The sequence below is a fragment of the Diospyros lotus genome, chromosome 12 (assembly GCF_014633365.1).
Source record: "Diospyros lotus cultivar Yz01 chromosome 12, ASM1463336v1, whole genome shotgun sequence".
In the NCBI taxonomy this organism is placed as follows: domain Eukaryota; kingdom Viridiplantae; phylum Streptophyta; class Magnoliopsida; order Ericales; family Ebenaceae; genus Diospyros; species Diospyros lotus.
Genome location: NC_068349.1, coordinates 38,615,322 through 38,631,436, shown reverse-complemented (window position 1 = coordinate 38,631,436; position 16,115 = coordinate 38,615,322). Strand labels below are relative to the sequence as shown.

Genomic DNA, 16,115 nt, shown 5'->3' with positions numbered 1-16,115 from the left:
AAACTATGTCAAGTGCGTCGTCTCGGTTATTCTTTCATGTAGATGTAGAGGAGTAAACTTGGTTGGAGGCTGCTATTAGAATGAATATCAATCTATCTCTATCCAATAATATTCCTCTAGTACATATTTTGACATCCATATCCGTTGGATTATACAATATATGAGACCTAGTACTTTGATGTTGATGATGCCCGCTTGTACCTGTTGGGGTTTAAATAAATAAATAATAATAATAATAATAATAATACATGAACACCGCCCACAAGAAAGAAAGTTGAAGATAGCAGCTACACATGCAAACACAAGACAAGGGGCAGAGGCAAGCTCCTCTTCCTCTTTGCATGTTGTAAGCGGCGGTGTGGGTCTGAAGTTTGGATTTATCATGATCAAAAAAATTCAAAACCACATCCATCCATTCCCAGGCAAGAATTGGCTATTTGGCTGGCTGACATGTCACTGGATTTAGGTAGCTCATTCCCTGACTGAATGAGTCTTCCTAGACTTGCAAAATTAATGGCCTATTTCGATTTGCAGGTTAACAACATAACAACAGTCCAGCTAATCTTCATAGAGAACAAATCGTCATTCCATCAAAACGCAATCTATCTATCTATATATATGGTATTGTTATTCCGAATAAATAAATTTAAAAAAAAAAGTAAAACTAAAACTAAAAGTTGTATGAGAGAATAATACAGCAAGTCCCCACAACATCCTTCATTCCTGTAATCCGTCTCCCAGATGAAACTGCATGCGTTCCTGCCAAGTCTCCGACGTTGCTGGACTGTTATGCTGTCTTTACCTTGGTTCTGGATCTCCTCCTCCTCCCAGCAAATTTGAGGAATTCATCGATTAGAACCACGGGTGCCGAAACCAACATAACTAAAAGCCATTCAGTCAGACTTAGTGGAACAACACCAAAGACTTCTGCCAAGAAAGGTACATAGAGTATTAAGCAATCGAGCCCAAAGGACATTGACATGGCGACAAGAAGCCAAGGGTTCCTCCAAGGTGGCATTTTGATCAAACTAACGTCTTCAGAGAGGGCATTGAGAGAATTGAACATCTCAATGGCCACCAACACGGAAAGTGACAAAGTCATTGCCTTCACTTTACCTACGGAAAAGTAATCACAAGGGTTCGAAAAAGTAACCACACTGCCTCCAGCTACTGTGTATGGGGTCGCAGAGAAATTTGACCATGAGGAGCATTCTCCCCAGTTCTGAAGCTGAGATAGTTCAATAAGCGTGTGCCCGTCGCTTACAAGATTGATACCCAGAACAGAGGCCTGAGTGTACCACAAGATAAAGACGCCAACAGTTGCAATGCCCACATAAGAACCTATTACCTGCAATATGATGCACACCAATCAGAGCTACTGTTCATATTTATGTGAAGTTTCTTCACCTAACATGTAATGCAGAGTGTCCCCACACACTCTAGCTAGTGACCAATGAATTTTAAGTAGCAATACTGTACACTGAAAATTTTCCCAAGGAATTTTCATCTTAACTGGAAGCACATTAAATATTTTATTAGGGAAAACCTTTACCTTCTCAATTTTTAAATGTTACCGAATCTTGTCCCAAGTACACAAGAACATACAGAGTCTAGTAAACTAAGGTGGTAAATGTGCTAGCACATAAATTCTTTTCTACTGGTCGCCATTGACATTGCATAACCCCAGGTTCCAAATAAATGAGACTAGATGACCCAGTGGATAGATACACTACATCTAAAATTTACAGCAAAGTTCTAACATCAGTCAAGTTGCAACATCATCAGTATTATTGTACATTGAAAGAGGGTACCTCATCTTACACAGTGAATATTGGTCCTCGAGAGGTTAGGAGATGCAAAACCATGAATGCGGGCACAATAATAATTGGGATTTCAGGATCGAGCACTAACCATATACCGGAAGAGAACCCAGGCATTAATGAGAGTGTCATCACTTTTGCGGGGTGGCTTCCTCATTATATCAGTATCAGCAGGATTGAATCCAAGTGCGGTGGCAGGTGGGCCATCAGTAACCAAATTGACCCAAAGAAGCTGCACTGGAATCATACATTCTGGTATTCCCAGAGCAGCAGTCAAGAATATGGATATAACCTCCCCAACATTCGAAGATATCATGTACCTGCAGATTGAGATAATAAAGAAAGTGCGGGGAGATTATAAGTTATCTACCCTTTCTGAAAGGCAGAGAAAGCAAATGATATACCTGATAAAAGCTTTCATGTTATTATAAATAGAACGACCCTCTGCAACAGCGGAGACAATGGTGCTGAAATTATCGTCAGCCAGAACCATGTCTGAAGCTTCTTTTGCAACCTGGAAAGAGCAGGAGATGACGAGTACATCATAAAAAATTTTGCAGTCAAACTAATAAAGAATGAGTAAACTTGCAGTACAAGGGCCTGATGAGGTGTGGAGTAGACTACCTCTGTACCAGTAATCCCCATGGCAATTCCAATATCAGCCAGTTTCAGTGCAGGTGCATCATTTACACCATCTCCAGTCATTGCAACAACTTCCCCCATCTCCTTTAGCATTCTTACAATTTCTTGCTTGTGCCTAGGCTCTGCTCGTGAGAACACCTTTCCCCCAGGTTTCAACAAAATTTCAATCTGCTCAGCAGAAGGAAGGGCCATGAATTCTTTCCCAGTTAAACTTCTCCCCCTGAGATCCTCACCTTTAGAAAACAAACAAATTTCCCGACAAATAGCCTCTGCAGTGGACTTATTGTCACCGGTTATCACCATGACTTTAATTCCAGCTCCTCTACAATCATTGATGGCCTTGTGAACTTCATCACGAGGAGGATCCTGTTCAGCACAGGTATTTATTACAGGAGTAAACAGCAGATTAAGGCTAAGTATAAAAACTGCAAGCCTATCACGAAAAAGTAAGCTTACCCTTATACCAACAACCCCAACAAAAGCTAAGTTACTTTCAATGGAGGAGTAGTAAGCTGGATCCAGTAACTTCTTGTGGGCAGGATGATTATCACCATAGTAGTCTGAAAACTCTCCCAAATCATCCTTATATCCCATACCCAAGCAACGCAATCCCTTTGAGCTCATCTCCAAATGTCTCAACAACAGAAGTTGCCTACAAGGTTCATCAATTGGAACAAGTGATCCATCTGCAAGTTGAACATGTGAACTGCGCTCCAATAGGTTCTCAACAGCACCCTGCAAATCCCATTTTAGTAGAAGTGCTGAAAATGAGATCAATTAGGGAAGAATGCTGCAAGTGGCAAATAACCAGCAAATCCCAGTGCAGTATGACAGGTAACCAGAGAAAGGAGAAACCATTGAAAAAGGCAAAAGACAACTCAGAGATGTAAGTAACAAATTCAGAGGTTGCATTTTCAGGTTATGGGGCACTTTCCAAAAAACGTGCATCCATTCTGTTACTGTGAGGGAAAAAAAAAAAGTGCATAGTCAAACAGAATGATTGACAACAGAAAAAGAAAAAATAGAATAAAGGAGTCTAATGATGGAGATCATAGAGTTAAATGTTTTGGAAAACAATATTTTAGGAGTAAAAATAGATATTAATTTCTTTATTTTAATTTGTTTCCTAGTTTTTTTTAATTTCTTTTATGTCCTACAATCCTAATTAGATTAGGATTACCTTTATTAGCTTAAAAACCAAAGAATCCTAGTTAGAAAGGAATTGTTGTTAGTATAGGCTCATATCTATTAATTGTATATAAATAATCCTTCAAGGAAGTATTGAAGGACAGATTTGATAAATTATATTGAATATTAATATTGATTTTGAGTAATCGGGATTACTCTTGTTTATTTTGGTTCAGGTTCTGCATCATCTACTTTCTAAAGTTCAAATATTACAATAACAATACAAACAATAGGGTAAAACACATTCTTTTAATCAAGCCCAAGTAAGTATATATGTGACGCAGAACCAACAAAGAACAAGAACAAATACAAAGAACACTCAACACGAAGTCTCAAATCAATATAGAATTAATATCGAAGCTGCCAAAGGATACATCAAAAAAGAGATTATATAGGCTACTAAGCTCTGATCGAAACATAATAAATAAGATATTAACTAGGAAAAAAATAAATAAAATATGCTAGTTTCTATATTTGTGCCTAGAATAATATCTACCAAAATTTTTGCTTCTATTTCCTTCATCACTATGATTCAGGCTTGCAGAGTTGACAGTTGGGTACCAACTGAATAAACCAAGTTCCTAGAATTGTAGCATACAAGGAAGAAAAACAAAATATCAAACTAATCTTCTCTCAACCAGTTAAAAGACATTGTTTGGTTATCGGGATGGAGAATTAAGGGAAGTTAGGAGGACATAAATGGTTTAGTCAACTGGCTTCCTGCATCTGTTTGGTTGAGTATGCAGGTACAATACAAGGTAGCAAAGGAAGGAGTTTTTTTTTCTAGGGATCATAATTTGTACCTGATCCATTGAGTACCTATCAAACCCACCCCAAATGGAAAGGTCTTGGACCTCAAATGTTACTGGCTGAGACAGTTACAAAAGAAGAAAATTGCTCAGGTTGAAGACACGTTTGTGGGATACCCCATCCGCAACCAGCATATATGATTGATATTATAAATTTCATATTATAATTTAAACGAAAATGTTTTAAGTCATAGCCTGACGGCCTCAAACACAAAGATAATTATAGTAGATTTATAAAAGATCATGATAATGGTTATGAATATTGTTGATCACTGGAATGGATTTGTAAAAAGTGATTTGATGTAAATATGTTTTATGATGGTTGAACAATGATTTATTTGTGTTGAGATTGCCTTGAATTTTGATTAAGTTTACCAAATTTATGATAGAGATTTGATTTCTATAACCAATCCAAAACTCAGTGAGCTTAGAATTTCTGTCTAATCCTGCCTTTATAAAGATGTTTTTATTAAATTAACAGTATTTTTTTATGTATTTATGAAATTAGCATCAAAGTATATTTTTTTACCAAACTAGCATTGGGTGTTAGCCCAGCGTAGCTGAGGAAGACCCGCCAGTTTGACCGGCAGGTCTGGACTAGAGGAAGAACCTTCAGTTGAACCGGCGGGTCTACCTCTCACATAGACCCTCTGGTTCAACTAGCTGGTTTATGCCAACACTTAGCAGAATTTGCTGTGTTGGCAGTAAGACTGTGGGGTCTGCATGATTTAGGTAAAGACGATTTCTGGTCTCTTTCTCAGGTTTCCAAGGAATGCTGATAAGCATTTTTTTGTCAAGACGAACTGGTTTATTGAGAAGCCAAGTTAGCTATCCTCCATCTCTTACATCACTCTCGTATATTTACACACCATACAGTAATATATATAATACATATATGTATGGTGCAACAGAAACAACTTCAGAGAGAGAGAGAGAGAGTCATCTTTCCTCTATCTTCCAACTTAGTTAAAGAAAAGAGACAGGGATGAAGCGAAAAAAAAACTTAGTTAAAGAAAGGGACAGCAAAGAGGCAAAAATTTATAATGGGAAAACCATAGAGACGACCTTAGTTTGTGTTTGGAGGACCTATCTCCTCATCTTAGTTTTCCAAAATTCGGGGTTACAATTGTGGGCTTCAAGTCTCAAACTGGTTCATTAATGGTGGAAGAGATGTACCAACAAGAGACCAAAGAAGAAGAGGCAGAAGAGAGAGAAGAGAACAGCAGTAGTGGCTTGCACAAATATCAATGCGTGCATGTATACTTGTACTACCACAGGTATTACACCAACAGTACCAATACCAACACATTCTAGAAGAAGACCTGCCGGTTGAACTAGTGACTCTTTCTTTTGGCCTACCTGTCATCCAACTGGCAAATCTCCCTTGGCCAAGCTCGGTTAACATCCAATGCTAATTTGGTAAAAGGGTAAAATCCAATGCTAACCTCATAAACAAATAAAAAATAACGTTAATTAACCAAAAAAATCCATTATAAATAGCTCTCCATAACTGATTTTTCAGTTTTCAAATTTGAGTGTAGTTTATTGAGTGCCAATTTGAGAGGGATTGGGCACATTGGGGTTTTGGTTGAAAGTAAGATAGTTTATAACTTTTGTATACCTGTTATTCACATAGGGAATCCCTAATCCTCATTTGACCATGGACATAGGTGCATCGCCAAATCACATTAAATCTATGTCTCTGATTTTGATTCTAAGTGGGCATGACAAAATTTATTCTGTGTTTGGTGCTATCCCAATAATTTGTGTTATTAATTAAAATTTTTATTTGTATTGATTTGATATTAAAGAAGACCTGCTAGTCTTTATATCAAATTCAAGTGAATATTTTAAGCACATTCCTATAATGTACAATAAATAGCAAATATTGCAAGTAACACTGTAGATTTATTGATATGTTTATTATAAATTATTCTTTTATTTTTATAAATTTGTTATTCTTATATGAATTGATCAGGTACAGTCTGTACAGATGCCCAATGGGCACTCTCTACCAGACAGAGATAAGAGAATATTTGAGAAAGCAGGGTGAAAAGGGGGGCATGATGTCATCAGTCCAAACCTGGCCCATTGCTATTTCTAATTCTCTTTCAACATCAGACAGACTTATTTACAACAAAAATTGTTGTTTGTATCAACTATGTTGGTGGAAGAGCTTGCCCTGCTTCCTTCCTGATGCGAGCCATTTGTATATATTTTAAGTGTTTTCATGTATAAAAACAGTTTCTAAAACCAGTGTAAAGATAGTTTTGTTGCTTTCTATGAATGGGTTGTTTTAAAACTTGTTTTCCAAAACTATTTTGCAAATACATTTTTAGGAGTTTATCTCCCAACCAGTGTTCAAAACCTTCAAAAATTTGACCTATAAACCTCTCCCTCCTCTTTTATCTTGATTCCCCTTTCCTCCCTACCACACTGAAAACTCTCTTTATCCCTTCATTTTCCACCCCCTTGAGGTCTCCCTCCTTCCTAGTGGAGCATCAACCAGCAGAAAATCATTCCATGTGGGAAAAAAACTAAATGGATTTGAACAGTTACTAAGTACTTCTTACACTCTCTAAAGCATCCAGCACAAACATAAGTAAAAGTTACCTTCACAAGTAATCTATTCCGTCCAGTTTGCTCCCGGACAATAACACTCATCGACTTTCGAATGCGATCAAACTCCAATGTTGCCAGCCTCTTTGATCTTTTTGTCCACCATTCAGAACAGCCTGTCACAAATACAGATAAACTTTTCATTTACATATGGTAAAATTGGAACATGTACTTAAACTGAACAAGGAGAGTCACCAACTCACCTAATTTCACACTGTTGCAGTCAATCAAATAGTTAGCAGCAAGCTGTGTTTCACGGATCTTGTTCCTAACCTTGCTATCTGCAACCCCCATCTTCTCAACTAAAACTTTAAGAGCTGCCTCGGTAGGTAAACCTGCTGCTCGGAAGGTAAAACCATTGGAGAATATTCCAGCATCATTGCAAACTGCACATATTTCTGCCAGTGCTTGCAGGTTAGCATCCATATTGTAGCAATTCCAATCAACAATTCCCCCATCTTTAGGATCATAAGTTGTGCCTTCAACATGAAAAATTCTAGAGGCTGTTGTTTTTCCACCTAAAGTGAAAAATTCCATCACAGACATCTGATTGGTTGTCAAAGTCCCAGTTTTATCAGAGCAAATCACAGTTGTACACCCTAAGGTCTCCACACTTGGAAGCTTCCTCACAATTGCATTCTTCTGTGCCATCTTTCGTGTACCGAGAGCTAAACAAGTTGTGATTACAGCTGGTAGGCCTTCCGGGATTGCAGCAACTGCTAGGGCAACAGCTATCTTGAAATAATATGTGCACCTCTCAAATGAAAACTTGAAATTTGTAGGCCATCCATTCTCAAGATCCCAGGTAAGGAAATATTTATAGTTAATGACCCACACAATGAGGCACACAACACCAATGGCAGTTGTAAGCCTGCTTCCAAATTCGTCAAGCTTCTTCTTCAAAGGGGTGTCAGTTTCTTCCAGAGAGGCCTCATGTATTTGCTTCTGTATGTTCCCAATTTCAGTGTGCATCCCAGTGCTTATGACAATACATATGCAGCAGCCGTTTACAACCGTTGTGCCAGCAAAAACCATGTTTTCTTTGGCCTGCAAGTCACAGTCTTCCATGAAGATAGGATTAGTGCCTTTCAAAACAGGCATAGCCTCTCCAGTCAATGAGCTCTGCTCAACTCTCAAGGTTGAAGTTTTCAGAACCGCAATTCTCATGTCAGCAGGGACTTTGTCACCAACACGTAATTCCACTATGTCTCCAGGGACAAGTTCTCTTGCTGGCAGATCCAGTATAAGATACCCATCCCTTAAAACTTTAGCTGATTCACATTGCATCTCTTTGAGCACTTCAAGTGCCTTTTCAGCATTAGTCTCTTGCCAAACTCCAACGATGGCATTAAGTATCAAAATTAAGATAATTACAAACGGTTCCACATATGCTTCAAACCCAGATTCCCCTGTTTCATCTCCATGCAAGTAAGCTAGAATGAAAGATGTGACAGCGGCAAGAAGAAGTATCTTAACTAGCATATCATCAAACTGTTCCAAAACGAGCCTCCATAGAGGCTTCCCCTTGTCTTTCTGAAGCTCATTCCAACCATATCTCTCTCGCCACTTTTCAACCTCATAGGTGCTCAGGCCCTTGTCTAGTTTTACTTGGTACTCTTTCAAACACTGCTCAACAGACCATGACCATGCAGGGAACAGTTTTTCATCCACGGATACTTCCATTGACACTAAACAAACTACCGCACCAGCAAGAATTTCTTTCTACACAAATTGCCTTACACCCATTTGGCTCCCTACGCAGGATTTATACACCAGAAACAAGTTCTGAAAAGCCTGAAATATGCAACAATACTGCATAATTCAAAAATTGACTTCTGCTAACAAACAAACACGCGTTCAGATACAAGACGTCAAACAAATACTGATATAATTACGACTATATTTTCTGTCCAAGCTATTGAGTAGAAAAAGGTTTTAACCAAAAAAAAAAAAAGAAGACAAAAAAGGATGAAACTGATTATCTGGCCTCAGAACAGGATGAAAGAGGTGCAAATCATCGAGCACAAAAAAAAAAGAAAAAAGAAAAACGAAAAAGAGTACATATGTCACGTCAGTGTCTCCATCAAGTTAAAAACTTGGATTTTGTCCCCAGTAAAATCGATAAAAAGTAAACCCTAGAAACTGAGGCCTCCTTTAATCACAGCAAAATGGAAATAGAAAACTAAATAAATTGCCAAGAAAGAATAGGAAAAATAGATAACAGGCGCTAAGAGCAACAAAGTACCCCGCAAACCACTGGGCACATTAACACGACGCAATCGAAGACAAGCCATAGAACTAGAGAGAAGCATCAGAGGAAAACACAGAAACAAAAAACAAAATAGTCTCACCAATGGCAACCCACACCAACCGACTTCAAATTCTGCTTATAAGCACAATTGCTAAAAAGGGGCCAGAGGTTATGGTTGCAGAAACGAAAATGGAGAAGAAAACGCAGCAATGCAGAGAGAGTTGCACATATATATATATATAAAGAGAGAGAGAGAGAGAGAGAGAGAGAGAGAGAGGGGATCTTGTACCTATAGGAGGGAGGAGAAGGAGAAGGAGAGAGATGGCTTTGAGACAAAGCAAAGTGAAAAAGAAAATTCTTTGGGGCCGTCTATGACTGGAAATTTTCTGAGTTTGAAATTGAAAGGCATCGAAGCGAAGCGACTGAATTGGAAACTGAAAAATTAATTCGGTTTGTTGGTTGGGTGTTATTCGCTCGCCCGCCCACCGTCCGTCACTGACGGCTGACGAGTGACGACGGCCAACGCTCTGTTTGGCTTCAGTTCAGGAGTTTTTTCGGGAATTTCGGCAAGCGCTTCTTATTTTTTAAAATTTGAAGAAAACTCGAAAATTATGATGGAGCCCCTCGAGTTTTATTCAATTCCGAGTACAGCCCAAAGGTTGACTTCTTTCGGTATCCGTGCCTGTCTGCGACTTACCGTACGCATTAACATGGAAGATTTAATTATTAATTAATTAATAATAATAATATTTGGTTGCAGAATCCTTCCAGTTCCAGACACCTCGACTTGAGTTGGGACAACGAGAGACAGACAATGCCTCCCTCCCTCCCTCCCTCCCTCCCTCCCTCTGTCTAAGCTGGCTGACTTTTGGTTCCTTAATTTGGGTTAATTATATTAATAATTACTGAATTTTATATTCTGTTATTACTTCATCAGTAAATTTTTAAATGTTACTCTTTCCTTACTTATTTTTTAAAATTATTTTTCATCTGTTACTCATTAACTAATCGTTAATTAGACTTAATGATATCAAACAAAAAATACATGTGACGTTGATATATATTAATAATGATATTAATTGTCAATCATAATCTATCACGTCTCCAAACATTCTTTTCCAAAAAAACTCTCTCTCTCCTGCCTCTAATTTTATTACCAATAATAGACTCATCGTTCACCATCGTTGCACCCCCTACCCACAACCCCTATCGGCATTCACCGTCATAGCTTCCACCATTACACTTGTTGCCACAGCCTTCATCTAATGCATCCTGCGTCTCAGACGTTAGCCTTCACCATCTCTTCCCAATCTCAATCCCACTCCCCTCTTTCTCAGACAACACCTATAGAGCGTCGTAGTTGGCCTAAAGAAAGGTTAAGAGAAAGAAGAAATAAATGTATACAAAGAAACGGAGAACTGAAACAGAGGCCATTGCTCGTCGAAGATCAAAAGTCCATTAGTGATAGAGAGTCATTTGAGGAGAGAAAAAAGCCCATTAGTGGAGATATCTGCAAAGAGATTTCACTCTCACAAGCCATGGACACGAAGGAAGAATATTAACGTTGTAAAACACTAGGTGTAAAGAAGGGCCAATCATCCTCAATCGCAAGGGAAGGAAATGTCAACCATTGTTAGTTACAGAGTCTCTACCATTGTAAGAAAGTACGTGAAGGAATTAGATGAGAATCGTTTTCCAGGCATCGTCTAAGATGCATGTTGCGGCGAATGAAGGCTGCGGCAACGGGTGCAACGATGGAGGTTGCAGCAGTGATTGTCGATGAAGGCTACGGCGTTAAACGCCGATGGAGGTTGTAGCAGTAAGTGCAGCGGTGGTGAACGCGCGAGTTTGCTATCGTCGGCAAAATTGAAGTCGAGAGATAGAGAGAAAGGGTGAGGCAAGGAGAATGAGGTGAGTTTAGAGGGGGGACGTGGCAGATTATGATTGACAGTTAATGCCACTATTAGCACGCATCAGTGCCATGTGTGTTTTCTGTTTGACATAATTAACTTTAACTAACGAATGATGGATGAAAAACGATTTTAAAAGATAAGTGAGTAACGAGTAATATTTTAAAGTTCAATGATCAAGTAGTAATAGAATATAAAGTTCAGTGTTTATTGGTATAATTAATCCCTTAATTTAGTGTCACCTTGAGGATTGAATTATTAGAGTTTCTTTGATTTCTTTTCCAATAAATAATAACTCACATCACGCAGTTCTAAAATTTACTAGCAATCCAATCATTAAAAACACGATGGATCCAATTGATTATATTCAATTGAACTGAATATTATTTTCTCATATAATTTATTGTCTGTTCTGTTGAGAAAATAAAAATTAAAAGAGTGATGGTATCAGTCATCACTGAGATAATATCATCAGCAATGTGGTATTTTTTTTATTAAAAGAGATAATAAATAAAGAGACAATGACATATAATTGTTTACTACCTTTTCTAATGAAAAAGTATCACATTACTAATGATAATATTATCCTGACTTCTAAGATTATTCAAATTAAAATTACTTTAAAATGACAAATCATCATGCAATAGTAGAATGTAGACGGACACGTGTAGGGGACAGCTTCAATGTAAACAAATGCTCACTTCTTTATTGCTAATTTGCTATGCCCTAAACCAAATAAAAATATTTCCTCTCAAGAATTACGCTGCTTGTGTTGGTGGGTGGGGCAACAAGCAAGGAAGAAGAATGCATTCAAGCTCTGTTGACTCACCATATTATGCGACAACATTTGGTGGCTCAACCATAAATGAGCATAGCTTGACCTCTTGATTGATATCATGAACTAATCATACTCAATCGTGTTCAAGATAGAGTTTTGGATGAAAATCATGCTTGAACCATCGTCTTTGTAGACTATACAAGCATTTATTATAGGTTATGACAAGTACGTATTATTTTTTTTTATTCATTATTTTACTCAACTTATTATTGTAGAACACTAACTTGACATTAGAATTTATACATAAGAATGAAAAATTCTAATCTTACAAGAGATTGATTGATATTATCATGATCCCCGTCTTTCTATTAACATCACCCTAAATTATTGTGCGAGACTCAATATATTATTACAATATTCATTTTATTTGACATGATCTTACAACATCTCTTTTGACATTATGATAGAATTAATCAAACACAAATACACTTATAAGCAAATTAAGTAAGTTGTTCAATTTGCAGGATTTGACAATAAAAATCTAAAAATATTGTTACAAATTAGCCTTTTCCCTAACCTTAAATGGTGAAGCGTGGAGGTAGTTCTGGCAACGTAGTTGTACCTGTAGCAATATCCCATCAAACAGATTCGCACGTGTATACTTTATTAAGCACCCAAATTTCCAGGAAGCTTCCTGCTGCTTGAACCTGCAACACTGTTCCATGCCTATTTTAATTATTTGTTATTATTATATATATACCTTGATTGATTAGATCCAAACCACTACCAACCCAACACTTTAATAACAAAAATAATACAGCCCAGTTTATATTTTTTCTTCTAATTTTACGTTTTTTTATAATTATTTAAAATATAATATTATTTTAATTATACTTCTCAATTTATATTTTTAATTCAATTTAATCTCTCTCTATATATTTTTTTATGTATTAATCTAAATCTTTCATTATTTCTATTATATTTTTAAATTTATATTTTTAATTCATGTACTAGATCAATAAATTCCTAACACTTAAATAGAGTATGACTTGTATTTTGTTATTTTATTTTATTTTTTTTAATATATAAAAATATATTAGTTAAATTAACTTAAAAATATTGAGAATCGATAACACAAACCTTAGAGTTTTTCAAAACTTTCAATCTAAGACTCTCGATAGACAAATCAGGAAACAAAAACATACATACACATAACAGAAACGAAAACGAAAGGAAGCAAAATTTTTTACCATGGTTCACCCAAATTAGGGCTACGTCCACATTGAGCTCTGGTGAGAAGAGCTCACTGAACTATAAATAGAATCAAAGATTACACCCACATAAAACTCTCTCAATCAATCTGTACAAATGATGGTTCGAGAAACACAATTTGCCTGATAATCACTTAATACAGATTAAAGGCAAAACCTATCGAACCATAGAACATAAAATATACGGAGTATTTACAGAAAGAGAAATAGAGAGCAAACCAGAGAACCCTAGCTTGAAGACGAGAACCTTTGATTCTCCATATCTTCTTTTTTCTTCCATTTCCTTCTTCGCACCTTTTTCCGTCTCTTTTGGTCTGACTGTTCACATCCCGAGGTGTAAGATTAAAAGCGATGATGAATGGTTGGCATTGAGCCTCATAAAGCACGGATGGATGGCTGAGATCATATCGTGCAAGCACGATTGATTATTCCAACAGAAATGACAGCAGACAGAGAAGACAATCGGGAGAGAGTAATCAACAAGGACAATCAGGAGCTATCAAGAGGCAACAGATGGTTGCCACGTACTACCATCCAGCAGCTGCCAAATGGCAGATAGCCGTTGCAGCACGTAGCCTTCCAATCTACTAAACTTTACGACGCCGTTTGGTGCTTCACAAACAACAAAAAATATAGATAAAATAATATAATTAAAATGATAAAAAATTTAAGTTATTACATGAAAAATAATTTAAGGATATAAGTTAAATTAATTTCAAAATTAAATTTAAAATTTTAATTAAAATAATAAAATATTTAAATAATTATACATAAGAAAATATAAAAATACAAAAGCTCGGCTCATACAAAAGCTTGGCTCATGGACCGAACTAAGGCTGGCAGTAAGCTGAGCCGAGCTAGGCTTAGTTTAAGCTTAAATTGATTGATTTTAGCTTAACTCATAGCTCGACTCGAGCTCGATATGAGCTGATTTTTTTAGCTCAAGGTTGACTCAATGATGACTACGAGCTGGCTTGGCTCAGCTCAAAACTTAACTCAATCAATACAAAATTAGAAGTTGTGGTGCCCAAAAAAATCGAGAACGAAAAAGTCCAAGCATGGCGGGAAAGTCACCTTCGGAAGCTGCTGAGGAGGAGCTTCGGAAGCTGATGGTAAGGAGCTTCGGAAGCTGCTGAGCTTCGAAAGCCACCTTCGGAAGCTGTTGAGGAGGAGCTTCGGAAGCTGATGGTAAGGAGCTTCGAAAGGTGCTGAGGAGAGCTTCAGAAGCTGCTGAGCTTCGGAAGCTCCCTTCGGAAGCCACATTCGGAAACGGCTGGGGAAGGTTCCTTCGGAAGGGCCACGTGTGCTCCCCACTCGATCTCTATAAAAGGCCAAGTTCAACCCTCAGAGGGGGATCCAGACATCGGTATTTCTCTTTCATTTTCCTTCCGAAACTTAGTATTCTTTTCCATTCATTGCGATTATTTTCCTTCCGTTACTGACTTGAGCATCGGAGGGCCTTCGCGGGAGGAAAATCCCGCGAGCCTTCTAATCCTTGTTTGTCCACTACAGTTCCTTCGGAAGAACCAAATACCCTTCGGAAGGACAAAAAACCCTTCGGAAGTTGCAGGGAAGACCTTCGGAAGCTGCTGGAGAAGACCTTCGGAAGCCCACAAAAACCCTTCGGAAGGAAGGCTTCGGAAGCATCCTTTCGAAAGGAACCCTTCGGAAGCCCCCCTTAGTTTTGCAACCAAATCTTCGATCGAGTCCCTGGGCCGACGGCATCCACGTGCATCCCACTCCTAGAAATTCTAATTGTTGTATTTTGGCAACAACAATTTGGCACCGTCTGTGGGAAACGCAACAAAAAGCCAATCTTAACGCAAAATGCCAAATGTGACCAGATCAGCTACCTTGACGAACAAGCAAAACTCCACCCGAAGGAGCGCTCGTACTAGGATAAAAGACACAAGAGGCCCCACTCAAGTGCACCCTATAGTGCTAGAATTTTCAGAAAATCACCATGACAATGAAGTGGGTTTAGAAAAGTTTCCTACGCTTGAGGGAAACCAAACCACTAGACTGGAGGGCATGGAACGTTCAGAGCAGGAAAAAGCATACGTAGCTGGATTGAGGAGGCATGCAACAGAACGAGGGAAGCAAGTCCAGCATGCAGCGCCCGCTAGTCAGGAACAACACTCATTTGGACAGTCTTCAATTCCAAATAGAGACATCTTAGAGGCTTTAGTACCTCTAGAACCCTCCGGGATAGCCCCACCCACAGTCCTACTATCAGATTATGAACAACTACAGAAGAATTTTGAGGAATTAAAACAACAAAATGATGAACTCAAGATAAATAATGAGAAGAATATGAGAAGATTATAGGGAATCACTACTTTGCTGCATGAACTAATTCCCCACATGAGACAAGCCGATATGGGAGGAGAACACCGGAGATCCATAGAAACCCCTCCAAGGACCACACAGCAGGGGGTAAGAGTTATAACTCCAAGACCGAATAACCAAGTCCCAGAGATGACAGACTTGGGAAGGGAACGTGATAGGAGGATAGGGAAAACTCTCATGTATAAAGAGACAGAGGGAAGCACATACTCACAAGCTCCTTATGTCCCACTTCCTCGCAAAAACGAAGTAGAACAGGAAACACTTAAGGCGTCTGACATCAAGCGCCTCATAGAAAATGTGCTAGAGCAGAAGCGGGTAATGATGATGCCAAAGGAAACACCCCCAAAGGGGTTTCCTTTATTTGAAGAACTCCAAAGGCAACCAGTGCAATAGGGGTTTGAGCTACCGCAGCTTTCGATATACTCGGGAAAGGAGGACCTAGAGAAACACCTACAACACTTCGCCGCAGTGGTTGTGT

At 38.2% G+C, this 16,115-nt stretch overlaps 1 protein-coding gene across 3 annotated transcripts; it reads right to left on the bottom strand.

Annotated features, from left to right (window-relative positions):
* Positions 1-559: 559 nt before the first annotated feature.
* On the bottom strand, positions 560-9,893 carry LOC127814212 (calcium-transporting ATPase, endoplasmic reticulum-type). Of its 3 annotated transcripts, none has more exons than XM_052355565.1 (8): positions 9,619-9,893; positions 7,282-8,913; positions 7,073-7,194; positions 2,919-3,197; positions 2,445-2,828; positions 2,225-2,334; positions 1,912-2,140; positions 560-1,348 (listed from the first exon to the last, which is right to left on the bottom strand). In XM_052355565.1, the coding sequence occupies exons 2-8, from the start codon at positions 8,759-8,761 to the stop codon at positions 788-790; spliced, it is 3,165 nt and encodes a 1,054-aa protein (XP_052211525.1). In that variant the 5' UTR covers positions 8,762-8,913; positions 9,619-9,893; the 3' UTR covers positions 560-787. The 3 variants fall into 3 exon arrangements, with proteins under 3 accessions (XP_052211525.1, XP_052211522.1, XP_052211523.1); XM_052355562.1 differs by having other exon boundaries at positions 7,282-8,872; XM_052355563.1 differs by lacking the exon at positions 9,619-9,893 and adding an exon at positions 9,430-9,583 and having other exon boundaries at positions 7,282-8,872.
* Positions 9,894-16,115: the final 6,222 nt, after the last annotated feature.